This window comes from Pyxicephalus adspersus, chromosome 3, assembly GCF_032062135.1.
Source record: "Pyxicephalus adspersus chromosome 3, UCB_Pads_2.0, whole genome shotgun sequence".
Classification (NCBI taxonomy): domain Eukaryota; kingdom Metazoa; phylum Chordata; class Amphibia; order Anura; family Pyxicephalidae; genus Pyxicephalus; species Pyxicephalus adspersus.
The window spans coordinates 44,761,412-44,786,787 of NC_092860.1; the positions used below are offsets into that span (position 1 = coordinate 44,761,412).

At 35.7% G+C, this 25,376-nt stretch overlaps 1 protein-coding gene across 5 annotated transcripts in view; it reads left to right on the top strand.

The window, feature by feature from the left end:
• The window catches only part of BNC2 (basonuclin zinc finger protein 2), a 346,936-nt gene that overhangs the window by 241,139 nt on the left and 80,421 nt on the right, over window positions 1–25,376 (top strand). For all 5 annotated transcript variants that reach the window (XM_072404409.1, XM_072404406.1, XM_072404407.1 and 2 more), the window contains one exon: window positions 21,006–21,108. In XM_072404409.1, the coding sequence (XP_072260510.1) occupies window positions 21,006–21,108 (103 nt within the window). The remainder of the gene's footprint in view (window positions 1–21,005; window positions 21,109–25,376) is intronic.

Here is a 25,376-nt window from a genome sequence, read left to right on the forward strand (position 1 = left end):
CCCTTTAACTGTATGGCAATCACTAAGACCATATACAGTATTTATTTTATTTACATTACCAAACCTAATTATAAATCTTTTAATTGTTTTATTCAAACCCAGATGTATGTTAACACTAAAACACAATATGAGACTAAATATTTTCTTCTGTCACACTAATACATGTGTATATCTCCATTCCTTCAGTGAGTGCAGTGACATCAATTCAGGGAAAAGACAGTGTGAATTCATCAAAATTTGATCAAAATTAATATTTTTTTAGATTTTAGAATAAATAAGAAAGATTTGAAATAAATAGAATTGGGGCAAATGCAATCATATCTTTAGATTTACTCCACTCCATTGGCCTGATTTATTAAAGCTCCCCGAGGCTAGAGAGCATACACTTTCATTAGCGAAGCTGGGTGATCCAGGAAATCTGGAGTTGATCTGGTCCAGGATTCAAAACATTTGCTAGCAAATGGCTAATGAATTTTAGGAAATCCATTCCAGGTTTGCTGGATGGCCCAGCTTCACTGATTTAATTGTATCCACTCTAGCCTTGGAGGATTTCAAACTGTTTAATTTTGTTGAGAGAAGAGATATGTGTGTTTGTGTGTGTGTGTGTGTGTGTAATTGTATGTTTAAAAAAAATTTATATTTTAATTAAATAAAGTAGAACGTTAATAAAAATGTACTTGTATCATTTTTGTTTTCACAGCCTATGGAATTCAGTGCATTACAATGTAAAACATGTATACACATGACCATTGACAACATTTTAATGCTTTTTCCAAGAGCGTGTGTGTGAACTGGTCCTATTTAAGTCATGCACCCGAATAAGGAATGTACCAGCATGATTAGGGTGGACATTCAGATATGAATTTGGCTTGAAAAATAACCATAATAAAATCCAGAGGGAACAAATAAAGATCATGTGGGATTAACAAAACATACAGTTATATATGATGATATTTGACAAGAAACAATATTCCTACTACTTTTATTTATTGAAGATCCGACAGTGGTGCTGGAAACTAGCAGTATCTGTAAATAATCAGGTCATGGTTTAAAGTAGTTTAAAAAACTTACTTAGTATGCACTTTACCCTATATCTCAATCCTGTCCCTAATCAAAACCATCTGTCTTATTTAATTAAACATAACTTGTGTGTAAAAACCTAGTGGAATGCTGTTACCTTCCTGCTGCTGCTTATGGGTTGAAACACTGAGCCTTCTCTGGTGTACAGCTAAGGTGATTGAGATTAATGACACACTCATCCCTCAGAAATACATTGTGGTATGTACTTTAAACCTGTAACTGGTCTGTTGTGGTATAAATTTGTCTTGGTGTGCATATTGTAACCATATATACAGCTATAGTAAATTCCAAAGTGAAATTCCAGGTGTACTAAATTGGTTAGGGTTAGGGCTTTTGTAGGTCCGAGTATCTCCATTTGTAATCCAGTATGCACCTCATTTACTGTCATGCCTTTTGAACAGAACTTTATGGGAAGTTCAACAATGGACAGCATTTGCTCCTTACAGAAAATATAGTGTTTTTATTATTGTCTATTTCTCCACAGGAAATGTTGATGAAAAATGAAGGAATTCTCCCCAACATTTATCACTGTGCACAGTAGTCCCACATCTCCCCTGCTCAGTGCTCATGTTCCCTGAGTAATATTATTGATTACAGCAGTGGACATGGGTTTGACCGCTACAGGTTTTGTTGAGCAGCAGTATGGCTCTTCAACATACCATTAGCAAAGGGAATTTACTCCTGCTGCAGCAAATGCTACTGTGGACAGTAAAGGTATTGGCACCCTGGTTTTGCAGCACTGGGGTACCAAGTTCAAATTTGAGTCAGGAACCTAACTGCATAGAATGTATGCTCCATGTGTTTGTGTGGGATTCTGCGCATTATGATGGTTGGTTATTTCACTTACAAACAACTTTTTTTTGTAAATAACTTGCAACATAAATAATATTAGTGAACAACATACAACAAAACAATATTTAAATAATGATTTAATAAAGAGTTAAGATTGATGAGCTTAGCTACCTCTTAATACTTGCACTTGCCTAGGTGTTTAAGGAGGAAGAGGAAGGGGCTGGGCTCCAGTGATTTGCTCTGGATTGCTCTATGCTACCACCTCTGCCTCTACCCATGCTGGGAGAATGGATATTTATGGGAATTTTAGGAAAACTGACCCCACAGCATTTGTTTGAGCTCAGCCCTTGACTGCAACTACATGAATGACTTGGTCACCAACTTGGAATTTGTTTTACTGTCTTTTATGTGAGCCTAATCATGTAACTGTTTTACACTCCGTATACTTTTTCCTCGTAGTTAAATGAAAGCAGTTCTAGGCCACTTTGTCTAATACATGTACTTTTATGACCCGTTTCTCATTTTCCTGTTATGAACTTTTCCACCCAAGAGCTATTTGTCTGTTTTCGATATATATTGGCCTCTCCTTCTTATCAGAATTCTTCCTCCCCCATCTTTTCTCTTCTCTCCAGAGAAATGCCTGGGAGCAGTAATAAGGCAAAGACGAAGCAGAGGTTTGTTAGAAAAAATTAAGGCTAATGATCGGCGGCTCATTTTCATATTGTGTGGGTGTGGACGGAGGAGTTAATCAGTGCAGGTGGCCTTCTCCCGCTGGGAGGTCCCCTTTTGTCATCATGAAAAGGAGGGGAGCGCAGAGATTGAATTACTACAGCTATGCAAGGACTAAACATATTTTAGCTCCCAATGGGCATCTAGTCTGTGGACTGAGAGCCTACATTAATTCCACTCCAAGGCAGCGCTGCAATATGTATTTATAATTAGGCAGGCTGCAAAGAGCAGAGAGTCTTGTTCAAATTTAATTTCTGGTGTAATCTTGCTAATGATGGCCTAGAATGCAAATGGCCTTTGATTCAGTTTGACAGTTTGTGTATCTGGGCTCAGACAAGGACCAAGACACTTGCTTGTTAACCCTTTCCATGGCTAAATTTCTGTTATATTTTAAAGTTGTTTTAAAAGCTTTTTTTTTATAAATAAATCTATGTGAAACAATATGAAACTAGAATTTAAAGAATGATGACCTAGTGCACTAGTTTCATGGGGAACAATAAAGACTTTTTTATATTTGATATTGTTGTAGGTAAATCAATGTATTCCTGTGCATTTTTGGTCACCACTTATACCAGGAGAAACTTGGCTAAGCAATAGATAGGTGATTATTATATTTTTTGCGGAATTAAAAGAAATAATATATTTAAATTAACAGCTGAACTCCAGGTGGATACAAGACACAAACTTATGCAGCTTTATAGCATGTATTTAAATGCACAGAGTGTAAGTATTTAAAGTTTGCTTAGCAGTCCCTGTACAGCAAAGCCTAAACTGGAGAAGGGAAATGCAGCTCAAACAGGTGCTACATTGGACCTGATTTAATAAAGCTTTCTAAGGCTGGAAAAGATACACTTTTATCAGTGAAGCTGGGTGATTCAACAAATCTGGAATTGGATTCCTCAATGTAATTGGCTATTTGATATCAAATGTTTTGAATCCTGGACCAGATAAATCCCAGGTTTGCTGGATTACCCAGTCTCACTGATGAAAGTGTATCCTCTCCAGCCTGGGAGAGCTTTAATAAATCAGGCCCATCGTAGGAAGACAGTGCAGTCACAGGGTGAAGGTTCGGGAGAACTGCAAGTGTTAATAAACTGCAGTGATAATAAAAACAGGTCTTCTGACTCCCAGGTAAGGTTGAGCTGCGTAAATCTCAGAGTTGGATGGGTAGAATTCTCCTAAAACAAATATATTTTAAATTTTACTAGAACATTTTTTTTAGAGAATAGGAATTGTCAGCCGTTCAGCAATGTTTAAGTTTCTTTGCATTTATGCTCTAAATTACTTAATTGTAGTTCAAATTTGATAACTACCTAGGGTTGATTGATGTATACGGATAGCTGTACAAAATGCCTGACTGAAATAAACCCAAGTTTTCGATTCAAGGTTTTCTCTAGTTTTGCAGAAGTGAGGAGGACATGTCTCAGCTTCAATCTGAGCTCATTGATTCTAAAATCAGGCTGTTTACATCAGGCTTACTTACACCAATGTATTATGCTAAAACACATACAAATGTTTTAGTTATAGCGGCTCATTCACAAAATGGGCAGCCATTATTTATACAATTTTTTTATACTAGTCATTTTTGCAACACAGTCATATGAAAAGGACTTTAGCAGTTTTAAAATTAGATTTACTAAATGTATAAAAACCTGAACAGTCATGCAAACTTAGCTTTTTGTTCTGTATAATTGTTCTGTATAAATTAATATTCGCTGTATATTCCAATTGTGATTGTGTTATTGTCTGTGGTATATAGAAAGTATTTTGTTTCCACAGTACAATGGGAGCTGTAACTCCACCATCACCTCATGATTTGTTGTGGAATCTCCAGTACAACAAAGATAGACCTGTAACCTCTAACTGGTATTCTCCAGAGTCTCACTGATCTGCTTTGACTTGCACAATCTACTCTTGCAAAAAACAACAACCATCCGTTTTCACTCTTTCTCTGAAAGAAAATCGAAAAATCATGTACAGTGTGTACTCCTTTCTCCTTGCACATGAAAGAATCCATACTTTCAGTTTGCAGTTAGCATATGTTTTTTTTCATGTAAAGCTTCCTAGTCACAAATATTTTTTTACTTTTATTTTTAGATATCCATGTAATAGAGAAAAAGTTGATATAAGAATAGTTTTCTTTAGAGTTCTCTGACACCATCATAAAGATATGCAATTTTCAATGTTTCTTATCCAGTTTTTTTTAAAAAGAATGATTTAATGTTTTCAGATATGTACAAATCTCCCTCTAGTGGCCATTATACAAATCACTATATTTATTACTATAAAAATATGGAAGAACAAGAATGTAAATAAGGTAAAAAAATACTTAAAACATTTGCTTACAGAAAATACACTTCACATTTCCCTATAGACAATAAATTAAAACAGACAGGTTAGCTAAGTTACAGACATGAGTTGAATCTGAGGTTCGTTATCAATAATCTTGAAGTGTAGAACTGTCTACATTCTAATGTCAGTATGCACATGCATCTGATTTTATAAAAATGTATAGTATACAAGAACTGTTAACTTTAATTGGGCCAGGAAAGGATGTAGGGGATTTTGTAGCGGAAGTGACTGTTGACCTAAAAAAAGTCACCCAAATGTCTTCACTTTCAGCTAAGTAAGCCTGTCTCTGAAATAAAAAGGAGGAATTCGAGTAAAGTAAACCAGGTTTGGAATAATCCACACAAGCCAACCATGTCAGGACTTAAATTTCAACTTGGACCACCCTGTATAAAAGCATGAAGGGTTTCTGTGGTTAGTGAAGAAAAATATTTCAACTCTCTGCATAGGTTCATCTACCTGTACATAAAGAATATGCATACTGTCTGACTCGGTATATCATTTGTACAGTGAATAGATATATGCAAAAATAAGACATTTAATAAGCTGCTCATGTAGTTTGCCAATACAATTCATGGCTAATGACCTTTATGTGCTGCTTTAAGTTCTCATACAGGCATTTTCTCATATTACTTCAGAAAGTTACACATGTATAATTTCATTGGCTTCTCCTTCTTTCCTATAGCGTAGCCTAGTGTTCTATACAGCTATACTTGGTGCTAGGGAATGCTGACATTTTTCATGGTAAATGTTTACAATCAATGTTACATAAAAGAATAATGAAAAATATCATAAGCTTTTCCTACTTCTGGCAATAAACCCTATGGCTTTGGGTGACTACCAAATTCCATACATATTTTAACCCCTATCTTTTTCAAAATTTTATATCCATTAGAAATTGATATTTCAGTTACAGCTGAGGTCTTGTTGTAATTATTTGAGTTCAGATATACCGTATATTGATAGCACAGATCTTAAAACTTTAAAATAGAGATCTTAGGTGGATCCAAGGTGTAAACATTATTATGCTTACTTCACATTGATCTAAGCATTTCGAATTTCTGGAGTTCATTGTATTTGAACATGCGACCAGACTATGAACAATCTACATATCATTATTACAGCTAAGCTGAAAAGAAGCTTTCACGTACCTCAATACCTTGGAGCATTTGTTCAAGTCATCCCCTAAAGCGGCTAATACCTGGGCACATTTTTCTATTCATATTAAAAATTAGAAGGCTGAAAGGCTTGATAGGGGTTGGCTGTGGCCAGATAGTGCCAACAGTGGTAGGCTCTTTAACAGGCATGTGAAATAAAATCTGACCTTACTGTACTTACTGCACACTGTACATAGTGCATATAGGTCAGAGTTCATGAGTATGTAATGTATATATTGCAGGATTAGTAACACAGAGAAGTAATACACTGAGTTTGGGGGTCGGGATTGCATAGCGCTCAAAGTGCAAAGGCTAGTGTACAGCATACAGCCAAAAATTATCCCCTCCTTCCAAACTTAAACCATAGTACTGATCTCTCCCAGCAATCTTGAACCTCACTGAATTACAGGTTTCCCCCAACAGCTCTAAATCCTCCATCCCTTTAGTATATACCACCTTCCATGTATAGATCCCTTTCCTTGCTAACACTCTCCTTACAGATCCACAAAAGTGCGGACTCCGCTCCAAAGATCCCTCAGCACAGACCCACACTTTAAACAAATATCCATGCCTTAAAAAAACAATAACAAAAAACAGACCAGCAGCAGTGAACTATGGTATGAGATTAGACACAAGAAGGTACAAACAAAATCTTCCTTGGTCCTAAAATGCCACTGGCAGGGTACAAGAGGGGTGGCGCAGTGCTAATGCAACCGGGACTGCAGCACTACTAAAACAAGCAAACAAAATTGTGGGCAAGTGTGGCTTTAGAACCAAAGGAACCCTACAGAACAAAAAGAAGGGGCATGTGTCTCGAGTGCTCAGTGGTTAAAACACGCCTGGCTCCACAGTGGCTGCAGCTATAATGGTCAGTGAAAGCTTTTTAAAAGCTCAATCATTGCCTGTAAAGAAAAAAAAGAGTAAACACTTGAATAGCAAGTGTCACAGTTTTGCTACTGATTCACTTCAAAGCCTAATAATAATTTTGGCTGTGAAAAAATATATTTTTTTATTATTGCAGAATATTTTAGATTTCAATTTCAATGTAATTAGGACCAGTGTGCAATCGCCTTCAGAATGCAATTGTATTGCAACATGTCTGTCTTGTACTATTCTTGCAATTTGAGCTGCAAGTCTAGTGAAGGAACTCAATGAACTGTGCAGACATAGTTATGTTTATTCCTAAGAGTTTAGTATACTACTCCTTGTAACTGTGGCATTTTTTGAAGGAAACAGTGGAAAGCTGACTAGGCCCTTTGTGCATACTCAGGCATATACCAGCCTCAGATGAATCCTATTTACATACTACAATGAGCTACATTGCTTGAGCTTTAAGGGGAATCTTCCCCTTGGCACAAATATAGGCGTCCATAGGTATAAGCCCTAAGTTATTTTGACGCAGCAGTATTTGAAATTTTGGCTTCCTCACATGAATGGAATGCTTAATGTTAGAGATTATACTGTTACTTTCTATAATATAGTTACTGGGTTTAAATTCCCACATATAAAACTGGTAACTAGAATAATGAGTGCAGCACTGTGACCAGCCTTATGCAGCCCAAATGATTTCATTGTTTGTGAGCTTGGTCGGTTTTCACATCCATACACCCTGGAGGAATCAAAACTTCTGGATGGAGAAATAAGATGTTTAAGTTGCCACAGTGTTCAAGGTTTTTAATAGGTCACAGAGGTATAGCAGTGAAACCTGTATAAATATACATGGATATACACATTGTTAGCCTGCATGTGCTGTGGCTTGCAGAGGTATTCAATAGCTTGCATTGTGAGGATTTTATAAATCATTTACAGCAGGTGTGGTCTTCATTATTCTAGGATAGAGTAGTATGAAAATTGTTCTCGTTTTTGGCATCTGACTTTAGTGGGCAGTTTACACATTTACTGTTGTGCACTTTTACATCATTAAAATGGGCTTTCAGATATTACTGCATTTAATTAATTCCAATGTTGTAATATGACAAATGTGCTGCATGTTATTACAAATATTTTACACCAACTGTGTGGATTTCTCTCAGTATGGTTAGCGGCACAAACATTAATTCAGCCTTTACATTTAGGAATGTTTATTAGAACACAGTTATAAGATTGCCAGTGTTCCCTGTCAAGCAGTGTTTAGAAGGTTTGTTAATAAATCAGCTCTACAAATGGTAGTGAACCCTATTAGAGTTGATATTTTTGGAACTGGTGTAGAGGAAACAGCCTTCAATGTGATTAGATGACTTTGCTAATTTATTTAGTATGTACAAGAGTCAAAATGACAGCCAGAGAACTGGCCACATGTACTGCAAAGTAAGTTTGACCTACCAATTGCTTTTGCCAGGGCTGATAAGCATCATGTAGATTTATTTTACTGCATGGTTGAAAGAAATAAAAATATCCCTTTTTAATGCATTTAGTATAGTAATGGCAGTGTATGGTACTCAATCTCCTCCATTCCATCTACTTCATTACTTAAACATCCTGTGCAGAGATTTGTACAAGTTCTTTCTTTCATTTTTTTCATGAGCGTTCCACATGACAAAAAGTGTTAATATCTTCTAGCCCAGGCAGCAGTAATCCTTTTACTTGAGCGAATCATGTGCTAATCTGCTGGCCGAGTCATGGGCATATTAGATCATTAGGAATTCATTTTGTGAAGCTGGCCGAGCACAGTGACAGGAGACTGGGGAGGCATTGAAGAAAGTGTCACCTAATGCAGAAAGCTCTGTTTCCTCAATATCGCTAACATAAGGCACACAAAGTGCAGCAAAGTGCTTGCACCTCGAATTGAAATCATTTTACCATTTAATTCTCAGCCTTTCATTAAGCTTTACCATGTTTGACTATATAGGCTCTCAATCTTATTTACAAAGCATAAGTGCAGTATGCAATGTCTAGTTGGTAACGGAGTATACTAAAAGCAATGGATGCTATGAGTTGTGTGCCATCACTACATTTTGAAGTGCATTACTAAAGTGAACCTGTCTGATGAAATGGAACAGACTAGCAATACACACATATTTAAAAAATAATGTAGTGCCTTCATCAACCCTTCAGTCATTCCCTTTTACTTGGGGATCTCTGGCCTGAAGCCAATCTTCTGCATTTCTCTTTTGCCACTAACACCCTTCCTTTGGATAATACCATAGTAATAGTAATAGGAATGAAGCAAAGCTATCAGTACTAAAATCCCCAACAGCTCTGCATAAAGTGTGCTTCTGGGCACACAGGGAGAGATGTAGGAATTATTGAGGGTACATGGAGTCATCACAAGGGTGTTACATTCACATGCAGCTTTTCATTCAGCAGACATTGTCAATGTACATTATATGTATATTGTTTACATTTGACAGATAACATTTCATGATATTAGTTTGCTCTTTACACCATCTTGATACATACAATTACATGAGGAGTATTACAGTTATATTGTTTACTTTGTACACATTGTTTTACATATCTGTATAGTATTCAGGCAATATTAGGGCAAACATAAATATTCACGAGAGTAAAAATCCTTAATGGGTAAGGATAATGTTCGCTTTAAAGGTGCTTACAGGGACAAAGTTCTTTTAAAATGTCCCATAATATTTTGTGTTTTGTTTTTGCTATGTTTCATTATCTTACAATTTCTATTTCTAAACTGACCAGTACAATTGTAATTTGTTTTACATATTTATGTGAAATTTTGTTTTACAACATAATGAATCCATTTTCTCCTGATGTATCTTTGTGAACTTCAATAAAATTGTTTATGCATAGTAAATCATTTAAAAATGATCTATCCCTTGCTGTAACCTGGGAAACTAGATTATCATCTGTCATTTTAATTTGTAGAATTATTTATTGTAAAGTATGGTTTTTTGTGTATTTTAACTGTATGTGGTGATAAAAAAGCCAGTTTTAACTCCTGAAGAAACCTTGGGGGTCTAATTTAAAGCAGTGACTCTTACATTCACCAAAACAATCCGTGGTTGAAAATCAGTCTCTGCTATTGAAATACAAGGACCTGAAATATTCACAACCAAGGAATACAAAATACCATAAATACAAGGGCCTGAAATATTCACAACCAAGGAATATTTTGGTGAATGTCAGAATTACCCATTTATAAAACGATTCCCTAATACTGTAGAATATAGCCTAATAAAGTAAAATAAAATCAATGTGTTAGAGTCAGGGAACGATTAAATGCCCTGTATGTTTTTTTCTGCATTCGCTCCATTGGAGTGATTTCTTCTTACTTCCTGTACAAGGGATACAACAGGAAATTGTTACTAAACCAAATGTTTCCATTGGAAGATTTTCCTGAGAAATTAATTTTTAACAGTGATTCCAAATCTTGCATTTTCTACCAAAAATTACACATTTTTTGGCTAGACATCTTTAAGAAATGTAAAACAGCCAAGTAAAAGAATCATATCAACTTTCATTTTTGTGTGCTCAAGCTGTTTTAAAAAGTGTTTGTATGTTCCTGACTTGTGAAATATAACAATATTAGCAGGAAATTATTGCTGTAATATGATGGCTTTATCTAACACCAAAAAGAAAAAAAAACTAAATCTGAGGGCTGATAAAACACGTTTTCAGGTTCTTAGGATTAGGGATAAGTGCTCTATCAAACATATACAAGCTGGTTATACCTCTCAGTTTAATCAGGAGAAATAAGTTATGGAAAATGTTTGGAAGAGAAGGAGAAAATTATGGAAGGCATATACTGGTACAAGTACAGCCACAGAGGTCTCTGGAGGAGGGTGTGATTAATTTGATGGTTTGCAGCACAACCACTGACAGCAGAGTTCAGTTTGGGATGAGATGAACTCATGCCTATTCTTTAAACTTTGGCACAACATTCCACAATCTATACAATGTTTGTTGTTACACTTTGGCAAGGCATTATAGGCATTCTATATCTGCTCTGCATCTATGTACAGGTAAAGCTGCCTGATTTATTATGTTGATCATTGCTTAAGATACACATTGAGCTAGCTCTGTTATAGTTGGAATGTTAACAGCCCTCTGCTCTTTGTTCTGAGATTTTTCTCTCTTTCATGTTTTGTTTAATATTGGCTGATTAAAGAAGACTTTTTTTCAAAAAGAAATAATCAATAGTTTCTAGTCAAGGTTATGGACTGCTGCTTCTTGGTTTTATATTTTAACTATACCGTAAACACGTACAAGGTTATACTGTTGCATGATCTAAATGGTTCTTATATAACTGACCGATTATCTTACCATCCATTGTACCTATTAGTGTTGTACAGTAGGATATAGATTGAATGGGTTCAAAAGGTTTGGGATTTCTTTTTATTTTGTTTATCTGAGAATATTGGGCCTGGTCTACTAAAGCTTTCCAAGGCTGGAGAGAATACACTTTTATCAGTGAAGCTGGGTCATCCAGCAAGACTGGAATGGATCTGATCCAGGATTCAAAACATTTGCTAGCAAATACCAAATGACTTTGAAGAAATCCATTCCAGGTTTTCTGGTTTACCCTGCTTCACTGATAAAAGTGTATCCTCTCCAGCCTTGGAGAGCTTTACGAAGTCAGGTTCATTGTACTTTTTTGATCACATTCTAGCCAAAATGAATGTGAACAGTAGTGCAATAGGGTCTCCCGTGGTATTTGAATGAGCTTGTGAGGCAGAAATCCTTCCTTGCTCATAGATGAGTTGTTTAATTAAGAAAAAAATGAATTTTCTGTTAAAATGTAATTTATGTCAACATAAACCAGTGCTGGTAAAAGGCTGTATGCGTTGCTTACTCATCATGCAAAGGCATGTGTATATGAGGGAAATTGATCCTTCGAGTCTGATGACTCCTAATGTTCTAGAAGCACATATGTGGGCAACCAAACTAGGGCTCCTCATGTGAATCCTTTCTGCTTTATTAAAGGAAGGCCCTCAGGATTTCAAATACACAGCTCATTTTGCATATGCCACAGGAGCAAGATTGCTATAGTACTAAATATTGTAGTTTTGCATTACCATATATTAAGCTCCAAAAAACATTTGGAGATGTATGTTTGTGTGTCAAGATAGTATAGGTCATATAAGTGTTACATTAGTATATGAAGTACAGACATGGTTTTACATTGTTTCTTTTACAATCACCCTTGTATGTAACCATTGCCTATCATTCAGGGAAATCCTGTGTTAAACATAAACCAAATAGAGATCAGCACAGCCAGTCAACTAGTCACAGAAAGGTAAGAAGCCAAAAACAACACTGTATCCAAACCGAATCCAAAATTAAATGAGAAGCTAAAAGTATAAGTGAGATAAAGAAATTAAATAGACTCTAACCATTAACACATAATTGTGCTAGTTTTGTCATCAATTTCCAAATTAATTGGAGGTGCAGCCACAAGCTCTGTCACTGTCATTCATAGCTACACAAAGCAGGACTAGATATGGTAAGTGATTGAAATGAATGGACACAGTGGTTACAGATCCCAAAGAACTGGTAGGGTTTGTTGTACATGTAAAGGGGAGGGAAGCAACCTTTTTCTTTGAGCCCGTTAGCTGATCAAACCTTTTCATACACAACTGGGTCCTCTATTCTTACAATCTATTTCTTCTTTTTTTAAAGCTGATGACTATTTTTTTTCAGCAAAACTCATATTTTTGTACATCAGGTCAGACCTACACATGTTCACATTTTGTTTATATACGGTACTAAGCATGGGTGGATCTCAGTGGAGCTCCTGTGAAAAAAACACTAAATGAAAGGCATGCACCTAAAAACGTCATCTATCTTTCAAACATTACATACTGACAACACCAAAGCTAAAGTGATATATAATTGAACATATTTAGTTGGTCTAAGGAAGGGCAAGGTGTTTCCTTTAGGATGTTTCCCTTTAAAAGTAGTACGTCAGTCACATAAGTGGGCCTTCCCACATAATTAGACTCCAGCTCTCATCACTGCTGTGAAAGTGTGTGGCGTGTGCTAACAGCTTGCTAAAGTTCAGTCTGTTAACAACACGTGTTTTCCTTGCAAGCATTTGGTGAATGAAAGACAGGATACCATAATTACAAGTGCTGGTTTAAAAATAAGTAAAGTGAGATAGAAGTGTCAGCCTGACAGTTTCTTTCTGCTGGATCTTCTACAACCTGTTTAGTAAATGATAAGTCTCCAGTTAGCGACAAGAAGCGGAGTCCTGCGGAGAGCTTTGATACTTAGTCAAGTGGCGGATATTAATTAAACCAACATGCTGAGCAAACTGCAGACAAAGAATGACCCCAAAGGCTAGAGTTTGGCATCTAGCAGAGAATTTGTTTTTAAGTATTAATTTATATCCTTGACACTGTAAACTGCCCATTATCCTGCTGTTATATTGTTTATTTACTTTAATCTACTTTGTCAGAGAGGAACGCAGTATTCACTTAATCTCTGACTCCTTCAGCCAAATAATACTGTAAATAAAGCATTTTTTCAACCATATAGTAATGATCTGGTTGGATAAAGCAGAACCAGCAGGACTCTATTAGTGCTTAAGTTTAATCTGCTAATATTTGGCATTCCCTGGTTCCTACTACCCCCCCCCCCCCCCCCTCATTTGCTAATGATATTTTTTAAAAAAACTTTCTTATTTGCATTACATATCTTATTTTATATCCAGTACATCCTTACTTTGGGGTTTTGTGCTTCTTTGTGCAATCCAGGTAGATCACAGGAGGGTCCGTCAGGATCCTGTACATAGCTTTCTGAAAACATGACAACATCTGCAATAAGATTTAAGGGTGCCTTGATATCATTTTCAGGTCAGCTGACTTTTTGGGCTTTATCTCTCAAACATACCCTCATGTGAACCTTCCAGGTCCTGGAGTTTCAATGGCAGTAATTGATTTCCTCCAGGCAATGTTTGAGGGAATGTCAGAATCCCTATTTTATAAATAGATCCCTCAGAGTTTCTCCAAAGTCTGCAGCACTAAAAAGTACTTGAGAGCTAGTACATGGGTTAAAATTAGAACCTTTTCACTTCCAGTTTCTGCTATGACTACCAATATTAAAAGATTCTCTGTTAGGCTTATGGCAGGAATGGTCCTCAAAGTGGGTTCTTCCATTTTTCTATACTTTGAGCATTGACTAAAAATACAAAATATTCTGTACACTCAGCATGGATAATAATTAAGCAAAATATTTCAGACAAAACACAGACTTATTTATTTTAGGAAACAGAACAAATATGTATGTGTACCAACGTTCACCTAATAAACACATTTAGAACAAAGATGGTTTCTAATTGGCTACCATGGGTCACTGCCATTTCGCCATTGGTCATTGATATGTTACACAAGTCCAGAAGTGCTGTACTGCTATTAATGGACTGATGTGACTGTGAAATATTAGTGTTCATGTAGGATCATTTTTATGTTTTTAGGAATAGCTTCATACGGTAGTTACAAAGACTAAAAAGAAAAGCTTGCTGATAAAGCTTGGCTTGTCAGTAGTAGAAATAGTGCTGTGTACAGAAAATGCATGTTGCTTAGTATACATAGCCGAAGGAGATTTGCATCATATTTTACTTAACCCCTCCACTGAAACTGTCATCAAAAGCGCAGAAACTGCTTTTCTGTTTGACATAAATATGCATTGTTTTTAAAAAAAGAGAGTCATCTGTAATTACCAGTTTGCTGAACGAATTCCTTCAGGGTTTGTACTCTTGCCATTAGTAAAAAGAGATAAGTTGAAATGTATTAAAATTTCACTGTGCAACTGGGAGTTTTTGTTCACAGTAAACGTGTTAATGTTTTTTCTATTGCTCTAGTGTTTGTGTTTAAACTTAGAGAATAAGCCCACCAGGGACAATATCATAGGAGAAATCTTGTATGATGGAAGAATTCTTCAGAGAACATATTGAAGAATACATTTTCCTCTACAATTTTAGCGACACAATATAACTTTCTTTCAACTCGCAACAGTCTCTTGGTGCAGAGATTTAAATCTCATCTCATTTCTATTCCTATCACAGTATTTTAACGTGGATTGTTTACACGGAGTGGATAGGTTTCTTTTTTCGCAGAGGGAAGTGTTGCAGTATTCAATGATAAACACAAGATATAAAGTATTAGTAACGTCTCCAATGGCAAATTATGGGCATATTTTCAGAGAAATTTGTACTATTGTTTTGGCAACTTAATGGGCTGAATTTAAACATCACATATCCATTTTTCCTTTCCTTGCAGCCTGTCTTTTTACTTTTCAGGCCGTGGTCCGTCAGGGGCTTATAGGCTGTTACTACATAGGCAACCAGTATAAGATAATGTATAGCAAAAATTGCCAATACATGCTCAAAAATTGATTTGCCTGCTGAGTTATCAGAATTTTAGGTGTTGTCATAAATAATTCATTTAAATATATCTTGGTAGGTAAACATTATTACAAGTTTTTGCTAAGTTTTACGAAGCCTAAAAGCAAATTTCACCTTTGTGGTGCAAACACCTAAAATAAATGAACAAAACATCCAAAAAGTATCTAAATGATCACTATGAGTAACAGCTAATTCTCTTTTTTCTGCCTGTATATTTTTTTTCTGAAGGTATGGTGTACAGAGAGGTATTCTAGAATGTCAGTACATCATATGAAGTTACTGATTCTGAAAGTTCAGTTATTTGCAGATCTTGGTTATTTGGCCAGACCTCCCTAAGTTAAGCACCCCTTGTATACTTACGTATTTTGAAACTAATTTCAGTGTGGTTATGTGGAATCCTTGCTGGAAGGCAATGGTGGGCAGGTCCTCAATAGCACAGAGAACTATGCCATGTATTGAGGTGGCACTGATCTCTGCATCATTCTTCTGTGATCCCAGAATGTGCTTGTGGCATTTCCCCAGGGGGCATGTTCGTTACACATGGAAGTCACATTCAATGGGTTAAATAATGTTGGCTGTCATTTGATATGAGAAAGAAATTGAAGACAGAACCAGAGGAAGATGTACTTGGGATGAACTTTTTAAATGGAGTAAAAGAAAAGGATTTAAAACTAAATTTGTGTAAAAAAAAAAGGGCTTTGTTATCCGTAGCCTCTGCATTTTTGTTGTTAAGCCTCACTTAATGGGGTAGTCCAGTTCTGGAGGTCCATGTCTATTCTAGCAATTGATTTAGGCTGTTATAGTCTTTATTTATACATAATTGGTCTAAATAAAATAGTCCAAGATTATACATTTTTGTATTTTGTGGGGACTGCCACCAATATGCACTTTCTGTTTAATAGTGCATTACAATAAATGTGCATTCCTGCCCCCCTCTCCTAACATAAATTTAACAATACAATACAAAATTACGGCTTTAGGCATACCCTATGATTTATTTTGTTACTCCTCAATTGTTCTAAAGGATGCCACACTGAGAATTATTACAGAGTGAACCGAATTCTTTATGTGATATACCATTTTAAAATTATTGTTCTATGTAGAGAAGTAACACCAACCACTGCTTACAGTAAAACTTTGCAAAAATAACCCAGAGTAGGTACTCACTTTAGTTTCCCTCTGTGGGCCTTACATTCAGAGAAATAACAATTGTTAGATTGGGTGGATGATGAGCCTATTTGTGATACATTATTGGTGCCCTACTGCATTTTAAGTGAATCTCATATGTGGAGTCGTCTTCACTAATACAATTTGAAAAGCTGCTAATACACCTATATTTCTCCATGGCATTACAGAAAAGTATTGCTAATATAATAGACTCGAATATTGTTGTGGGAAAGTGACAGCAATCTGGAAGCTGCTGTTTTGTTAGCAGTGGTGGCCTACTTATAGGACCAAATATGTGCTGAACAAGTAGCCTGAAACAAATTCTGACCTACAGGCATCAATAGCTGGTAATAAAAACAGCCACTAAACCAACTTTGGCACCTGATTGGATTTTTGAATCAAACACAGGCTCACTTTACTTTTACTGTAGTAAATTACTTCATTTAATGAACCCACATTGTGTTTTGCATATGCATGTTCACAACTGCATAGCTACATTTGGTTAACTTTTAGGTTTTTCTTTGCATCTTAATGATCGCTTGTAGCATATGCAGCAATAATGTTATTTAGGGTTAAGCCCCTTCATGTTCAGAGCATTGCATTGAATCAGTTGCAAATAATGCAGTGTGTATGTTGATGTGAAATGGCAACTGGAAGCTACACTCCCACAGTTCTCAGTCAGCTCCCTACTACTCTGTGGCATAGGCTACAAAACTGCTGCAAACAGGGTGACATACAGAGATATCTGAGCCCATTCTGACTGACTGCGCTGTTAAGTTTACCCTTAACTCAGTGGAGTTATCTGCCGCAGTGAGGTTTGGTGCATTGCAAGGATTTCCTAATGCCCCTTATAACATTGTGAAAAGTGATATATATTTTTCAGTTTCTTCCATTTTTCATTTTATTTACCCACAGATTTCTAGGTGGAACATAAAACACTCCTCAGTCATATACATGACATATTTATAATTACGCCTGACTTACTTGCCACTGCTTATTCCATCTGGGGGATCATAGGCCCCAAGTGCTCAACTTTTTTTTTTCTAAAAGTGTCAGTGCATTTTGAAGAATGTCCTATACTAACTGCAGAATCATATTAAAGTGGAAACATTATCCTTCCCAATTTCCGTTAATGCTAAGCACAATACACATAACATTACGTGTTACCGTTCAGATAAGATGGGGCTGCTGCCAAGGCCCCCGATTCCTTATTGCCTTTACACTCTTGTCTGCAGATTTGATATGCTATGTATATTATTGTGTGTCTAGACTAAGAAATACACCCATGTAACCAGGTATTGCAGGAGTATTATGTCTAATATTACAAAATACTTAGTAAATATACTGAATAATTTCAGTCTGCATATGTAAAAGCATGTATTATTCCATGACAGGCTTTAGTTGTTCTGTTCAGTATTCTCGGTTCTGACTTTCCCTAAACATATAAAACAAACATGCTATCCTTTTCTACAAATGTATCTTCTTTGAAATGTACAGTCATGTACTGAGATCTGAAGGGCCACTTTCCTTTTTTCCCCACAGTGCCCCCCACACCATTTATGTAAACATAATTCTGAAATTGTTATTATGAAGATATGTAATTGTAAACTCTTCTGGGCAGGATTATCTCCTCCTCCTGTGTCACTGTCTGTAATTCTCTGTCATTTGCAACCCTATTTAATGTACAGCACTTTGTAATATGTTGGCGCTATATAAATCCAGTTTATTAATAATGTAAGTGGTGCAACTGGATATGCTACTGAAACATTAGTAATTTTTTTTTTGGGGGGGGGGGTCATCTAGGAGCTGGCCTCCATTACAGATTATACATAGTAACCTGTACATCTGCACACACATGACACATTTATAAATCTAAACTTGCCTGTTGTCATCCTTTCATCTTTTTAAACACACACTAAAGGGTTCGACCTATAATTTCTTATTGTGCAGTAAAGGGTTAACATCACACTGTCCCTTTGTAACTTTCCTGCATGGCACAGCAGCACAATTAATTACAGAGTTCATTAATTAGTGAACATATTAAAGAAAGACACCATTACTGACAAGTGCAGACGTGATATATCATCAAGTCAATAAACTATTGAACATGGAACTGGACCTTTCAGCAAGATCTCTTTTCTTCCTCACTGTTAACCTACAGACACATATATTATTCCTGCTTCATCAGCAGTTGTCGTTGGTAATATATTTCTTATTACTATTTCCGTTAATCAGGAATACATACTTATATAGCTTGGAAAATGAGCGATCGAACAGTTTACATGATGGGGGGGGGGGGTTGCTGTAAGTACCGTGTATGACAGAATAATTTATTCCGTGTATGACAGAATAATTTATTCCATGCAAGGGACTGGTTTTAAACAGCAATGTAACAGAGGAGTTTTAAACCGCTGATTGGATGAGGATAACTTACTGTGCTGCAGCAACCTCAGAAGTGTGTAGAGCGCTGGATATGGAAATCAGAGTATTGCTAAGAAATCAGAGATTGCAAAATACAGGAGTGGGTCACAGGAGGTCTTCATCAGAAAGATCTACTGCCATCGTAAGCATAGTACATTTAGATCTCGTCACAAGGATAAAATATAGGTTACCTATAAAAGCCACATTCACATTAGATCATTGCAAACTAAATAAATCCGAGAAGAAACCTATACAGAAATTTTTCAAAAAAAAATGTCATTCGAATATACTTTAAGACAATAGGAAGAGATTTAGGGAAGAGATTTTCAGGTTCTCTTAGACACCATTACCAAAGCCATAACATTAAAATGTACATTATATATATATTCATCAGTTCATATTTCAACATTCAATTTTCCTTTTTAAATGATTGAGTTTTATAGCTGATTTTAAATATTTTGATAAATAGTCTGTGACTTTCTATAGAATGTTCACCTGCTTACTATTTTTCATTTGTTAAATACTCCCTTTTAAAAACTGTATGATAATGTATGACAATGATATAAAACACAATTGGGCTTTTTTTTATTAAAGAAGAACTCCAACACTTACGCTCCCAAGCAAATATGCATGCGACATGCATATTTGCTTGCAGAAGGAGAAAGCAGAGTGAATAATGTTAAAGACTCTCTAGTCAGCAGGCTGCTAAGGGTGACACCACTGTATTGCTTAATTCAAATTTGTCAACTTCCTGGCTGTGTTGTCTGGAAAAGGCTTTGAAGTAGCTGGTCAGAATTGGCATGTAAGATAATTTGTATATCTGTATGTGTATTTTTCCTAGGCATTTAGCTGTTTGCTTGTAGTTCATCTTTAAGCTAGCAGCCAGCTGTGAATGGACCAACCATCTGGATGCTTATTTCTCCAAAGCTATGCTAATCCTTTAACTATCCAATAAATTGAACATTTCTGTTCAAATAGTAAACAGTTACAGTATGTACTCCTGGTTACGATATATCAATTCTGTAAAAATCTGATTTGATACAGACTTCATGTGTTTAGCGTTTGAAATCTTCTTGTTTTGCTCACAAAGATTACATTTAAAATGTTTTTGTTCTCGCTGTGTCTTAAAATACATTAAAAAGGGGTTATGCCTTTTTTTTAATATCATTATTATTACTATTGTTATTAATAGGATTAATATTAATAATAATAAAAGTATCCCTCATTAGAAATGCTATGGCAAAATAATCAGCTCATGTAGCGATATTGGCAGTTGATTCTGCCAAGCTTGGCCCCACTCCTTCCTAAAACCTATAGATCAGGGAGGCTGTTCCTTACATTTAAAAAAGGTGAGACCTGGAAGTTTAAATCTGATGACCAGTTTGGTATATACAATTTTCAGTGATGATAATCTCTGTTTATGCCTTTTGTCCTATGCATTATTATAATCTACATTTAAATTTCCCAGGTTAGAAATAGGTTTACTTTAGGCTCTTGGTGCAACAGCCTAGATCAGTCTAAATCTCCTTTAGTCTAATAAGGTACATCAGCATTTGCCAGTGGGGTTGATTGACCAAAGGAGTAGAAGTGGTTCACTTAATGTTTTTGAATAGGATGAAGCTGTGATTACTTTATACATCATTCCTCAACCTCATTAAATCCTGCTTTTTGGATTCATCCTGTGTAAACCAGATTAATTTCAGATTATGCTAGTATGAAAACTGTGCAATATCTTTCAGCGTTCTTAGATAACCTTAGAGGTTTTATTTTGTTTATTGGTTCTAATGTTATGACAGGCACTTGAAGTGAAGACTCTCTTAAGTATTAAAGCATTACATCGGAAATGTGCTTTTTCCATTTTTTGTGTCCCTGCAAACAACACTAATAGGTGATTACACTGTGTTTCCATAAGCCACAATAACTCATACATATTGTAAGAGCATAAATTGTGAAATGGACATCTCGATCAATGATTTTCTCTTTCCTCTTTCTTCTAGGCCATCCGATGTACACTTGTAAATTGCACATGCGAATGTTTCCAGCCTGGGAAGATTAATTTGAGAACCTGTGACCAATGTAAACATGGCTGGGTGGCACATGGTAAGAAGCAGTATTGTCTTATTCTTTTAAGAAGGCATGAATATTACTGACCAATTTCTTGTCATAGAAATCATATATGAATGTGACTATCAGCAATGGGTTTCATTTATGGTAGAGCATGTGATGACTAGTCCAGACTTTAGTTTATTGACTTCTGTTATAAATGAGGACCAATGTGGTCTCATGTTTTCATGTCTGGACAATCTCCCAAGAAAGTATGTGCTGGGTATTGTGGAGGTTTGATTTCATTAGGCAGCAAATGGCAACACCTGCTAATTTAGACTGATTAAAGCTTCTGATTAGAGTTTAGTCTGATGTTATACTTTTCCTTTCCTAAAATTAAGCCCTTTATTGTAGCATGGTCTCTTGTTTTGACATTCTACATATTTTCTGCTTTAGTCTAAGCTCAGTGGAGTGCAAACCTTTTCTTTCCAAACAGCACCCTACAGTATGAGCCATAGATAAAAGTGAATGCTGCCATTGCTGACCAGAACATGCTAGTTAACTGGTTGTCAATTTCTTGATTAGCAGAAAAGCCAAACAACAAACATTTTGCTATGTGCCATTTTGGATTGCTCAGCAATTTAAATTGACAACAATATATTGCATAAGCAGGGCTTTACTGATACCTATTTATATATATATATATATATATATACCACTGTCTATTATACCAAAACCACAACAATAAAAAAAAATATACCATATGCCTATCCAATGTGTATCCACATTAAATGTTCAAAAAGGCATGTATCCTATATGCATTCTATGGTTATTCTATTAGCCTAATATACAACTGCCATCACCCATACAGACCACACATTTTTTAATCCAAGGTTTGTCCAACATTTGACATGTTTCAATTTCTTTGCATCACCCTGTTTGATCAACTTTCTCCCTCTTTTGCCCCTGGTCGACATGATATAGGTTGATCTGGGGTCATTGATTGTATGTAGGACACAGAAAATATAAGGAGCTAGTATGACAACCAAAAAAACAAATAAATAAATAGAATTTTAGGATAAGAAAAATTAGGTAATGGTAATTGTAATGTTAACTAGTGACAGTCATTTGCAGGGTAAGCATGTATCATGATACTTTTTAGGACCCAAATTCTATTTTTAAACATTGTTTGATCTACAGAACATTAAAAAGAATAAAAAAAAAACAGTCTGCAATCCACATCCAAAAAAGGGCAAAATGTAATACATGCATTAAAGCCGCACCATGCTCAGACAGTCTGTGAAAATGCAGCAATTGACACTTGGTAATTAAAAAGACTGGGAAATGTAACCATTTTAAACATTCCAGTAGTCACTCAAAGAGACATGGGATGTGTATACCCCAAATGCAGATTTCTAAACAAATACTTTTTTCCTAATGAGTCGCTGCACCTAGCTTGCTAGCAGCATCCTGATACCTGTCAGATTCTCGCAGTTGATGGCTCATCGAGACAGGCCGAGGGAACATTTCATCTGCCATGCAGTACTGATAGGCTTCTAAATGAGTGCCTGAGGACTGCGATATGCTTGCTTTGAGACTCTGACCTCCGTTTGTTTTTTATTAAATACTTTTAAAAAGAAGTTTAAAAAACACACGCTGCTTATTAAATCACAACACAATAGCAACTGAATGCTAAGAAGCACTCAATCGAATCAGCTTACTATTCCACACCTCCTTTATACAGCGGGATATGTTTGAAATGGTTCTGTGAATACAAATTGCCGTTCCCTGCTGCAATAATTACACTGTTTCCTGGTGCTGTCATTAATGAATTTAATTTACACTTGTGTTGTTAGTGATGAAAAGTTAGCTTCAAATATGAGGATGGATAATGTGTGTGCTTTGGAATGTTGTGCTGATTTTATCATATAAACTAAAATTACAAGTAATTAATGAGGTCAGAGAGCAGGGCACATATGTAAAGTCTCGACTAAATTACATCTGTGCTTGCCATTCAAACAAATGTAAAGGGTTTCTTCTCTTAGCACCTACATAGTTTATTGCTAGCAGGTTTTTACTTTATTATGAAACTATAAATGCATAAAAATATTAAAAAAAAACAGTAAAAACATGTTAACCGTGAATAGATTGGAAAATGTCGCTATATATTGACATTGACATAAACTCCATGGCCGGTGAAGAGTTCCAACCTCACTCTCTTTTTAAGAGTTTTGGTTGCTGAAGAATCTTCAGCCCTAAATATACTTTCAGATATTTTGGATGTCTGGCTTTTGCTGTGCATTCTGCTTCCTCCCATTTGCCCTTTCACTTACTGTAGGGATCCTAAAGGGGTCAGCAGATATAATAGCACACTAAAGAATGAATGAATGCTAAATGTTTGTTTTGGGCAACCATCTTTCTCAATCGTTATTTACAAAGTCAATCCTCATTATAAAATTCTTAGTATTTTTAACTAAGTTGGCATGAAAAATGTCTTAAGAGAGAAAACACACACATACTATTGTACGTATATAAAAAATGTTATATGTACTTGGTACAACTCCCTCAACCAGTATTACAATACTAAGTATTCTTGAAATATTATTTAAATGTTAGCGTTTATCCCCAGTATATCAATTTTTTTTTGTATTTTCTAAATCTAGATATCCTTTTAATGAATCAGAATCACAATGCGTAGTATTTCCCCTGGGAGTGTGTAGTATATAAGGAGAAAGAGGATAAGATTGACGTGGAATTCTAAGATTTACATGTGTGGTTTGTTTAGATGAAGGAGTATAGTGGAAGTTCATTAAGGGTGTTCTTTTTTCTTCACTAATAACTTTAAATGTTGAGCCACCTCATTAAGCAATCATATGTATAAAAGAAGAAAAAGAAGAAGGAGTATAGTGCTTCTATGTAAAGGTATTAGTTACTTTACATTAATAAAACATATTCAGTCTAAAACCTGGCTGATTTTTGTAACATACTAAAAATGTGAAGTTAGTTAAACCAGCGTTCAAAACACATTAATGTTTTGTGTGCATATTGAAGGACATTTTACATTATCTGCAGAAATGTGAACTCATCAATCTGTAAAGTATACCTGGCACTTGTCCCTCTGCAATGTGTTTGGTACAAATTTATCACACAAGTGCTACGTCCTTCCTGTGCCAGCAACAGCTGATACTAATAGGTGTATGGCTGCCATATGTCAACAAGAAAGTGCAGAGAGTTATCTTAATACAGAGCGTCTTTGAGAAACTGTTAAATGTGGACACTAAAAATTAATGTTGTCTTTACTTCATGACTGCCAGAAGGACTTCATGGAATTATCTCTTAAAAAATTAACTAGTGTGAAGCAGGAATATCTTACCCTTGGTCTTATCTTAAATTTCGCTTTTTAGGCCTAAAAGGCTTTTTATATAAAAAAAAAAATCTATAAGTATTATATTATTTTTAAAAGTAAACCTGTCATTTTTTTAAACTACTTAAAGCAGAAGTCAAGCTTTAACATCACATATATGATGCAGGTTGGCCATCCCAGTAAGACTGGGCTCTCTTTTTTTTAAGTACCCACTGGAAAATGTTGTAAATACTTGTTGTTTCTGCCAGTAGATCCATTAGACAGTTGCTACCTTTGATAGTGTGACAACACTTCTGCAGCAAACTCAGGTAAAGTCAGCGGTGTAGTAGCTTAGATATTGTCTCCATTCATTGTCCTTTTAGTGAATATACAAAACCCATTATTGACAGCAGATTGCTCCAACTGCAGTCATTTAGGAAATATATAGTAAAGCCTTCCCAGCTATCCAGCTGCATTTACCTTTAAAAAATATGCATTGGGCCTGGAGAAGGCTGGAGAAGATACAACTTCAGCAGTAAAGCTGGGTGATCCAGCAAACCTGGAATGGATCTGGTCCAAGAGTGAAAACATTTGCTAACAAATAGCAAATTACTTTAAGGAAATCCATTCCAGGTTTGCTGGATCTCCCAGGTTCAATGATGAAAGTGTATCCTTTCCAGTCTTGGAGAGCTTTAATAAATCAGGACCATTACATTTATTTTAAGACAATTATTATACCAAATTCCTTAAAATGGCTGTTTAAACTAGAGGCTATAGGTGGACTTCAGCTGAAGTTAAAAGTAGACACTTATAAGTACATGCACACAGTTTTCATGATCCTTCAGAAAGTCTCAGTAGCTATGATGCTTTTAAAAAAATAAAATGTCAGCTTCCAGTTCAAAGCCGGAACTGCAGAATGACTTGTTGCTATTTGCGTGTCTCTTTATAGGTGAGTAAAGCATGCATTATGCATTGTAGGATG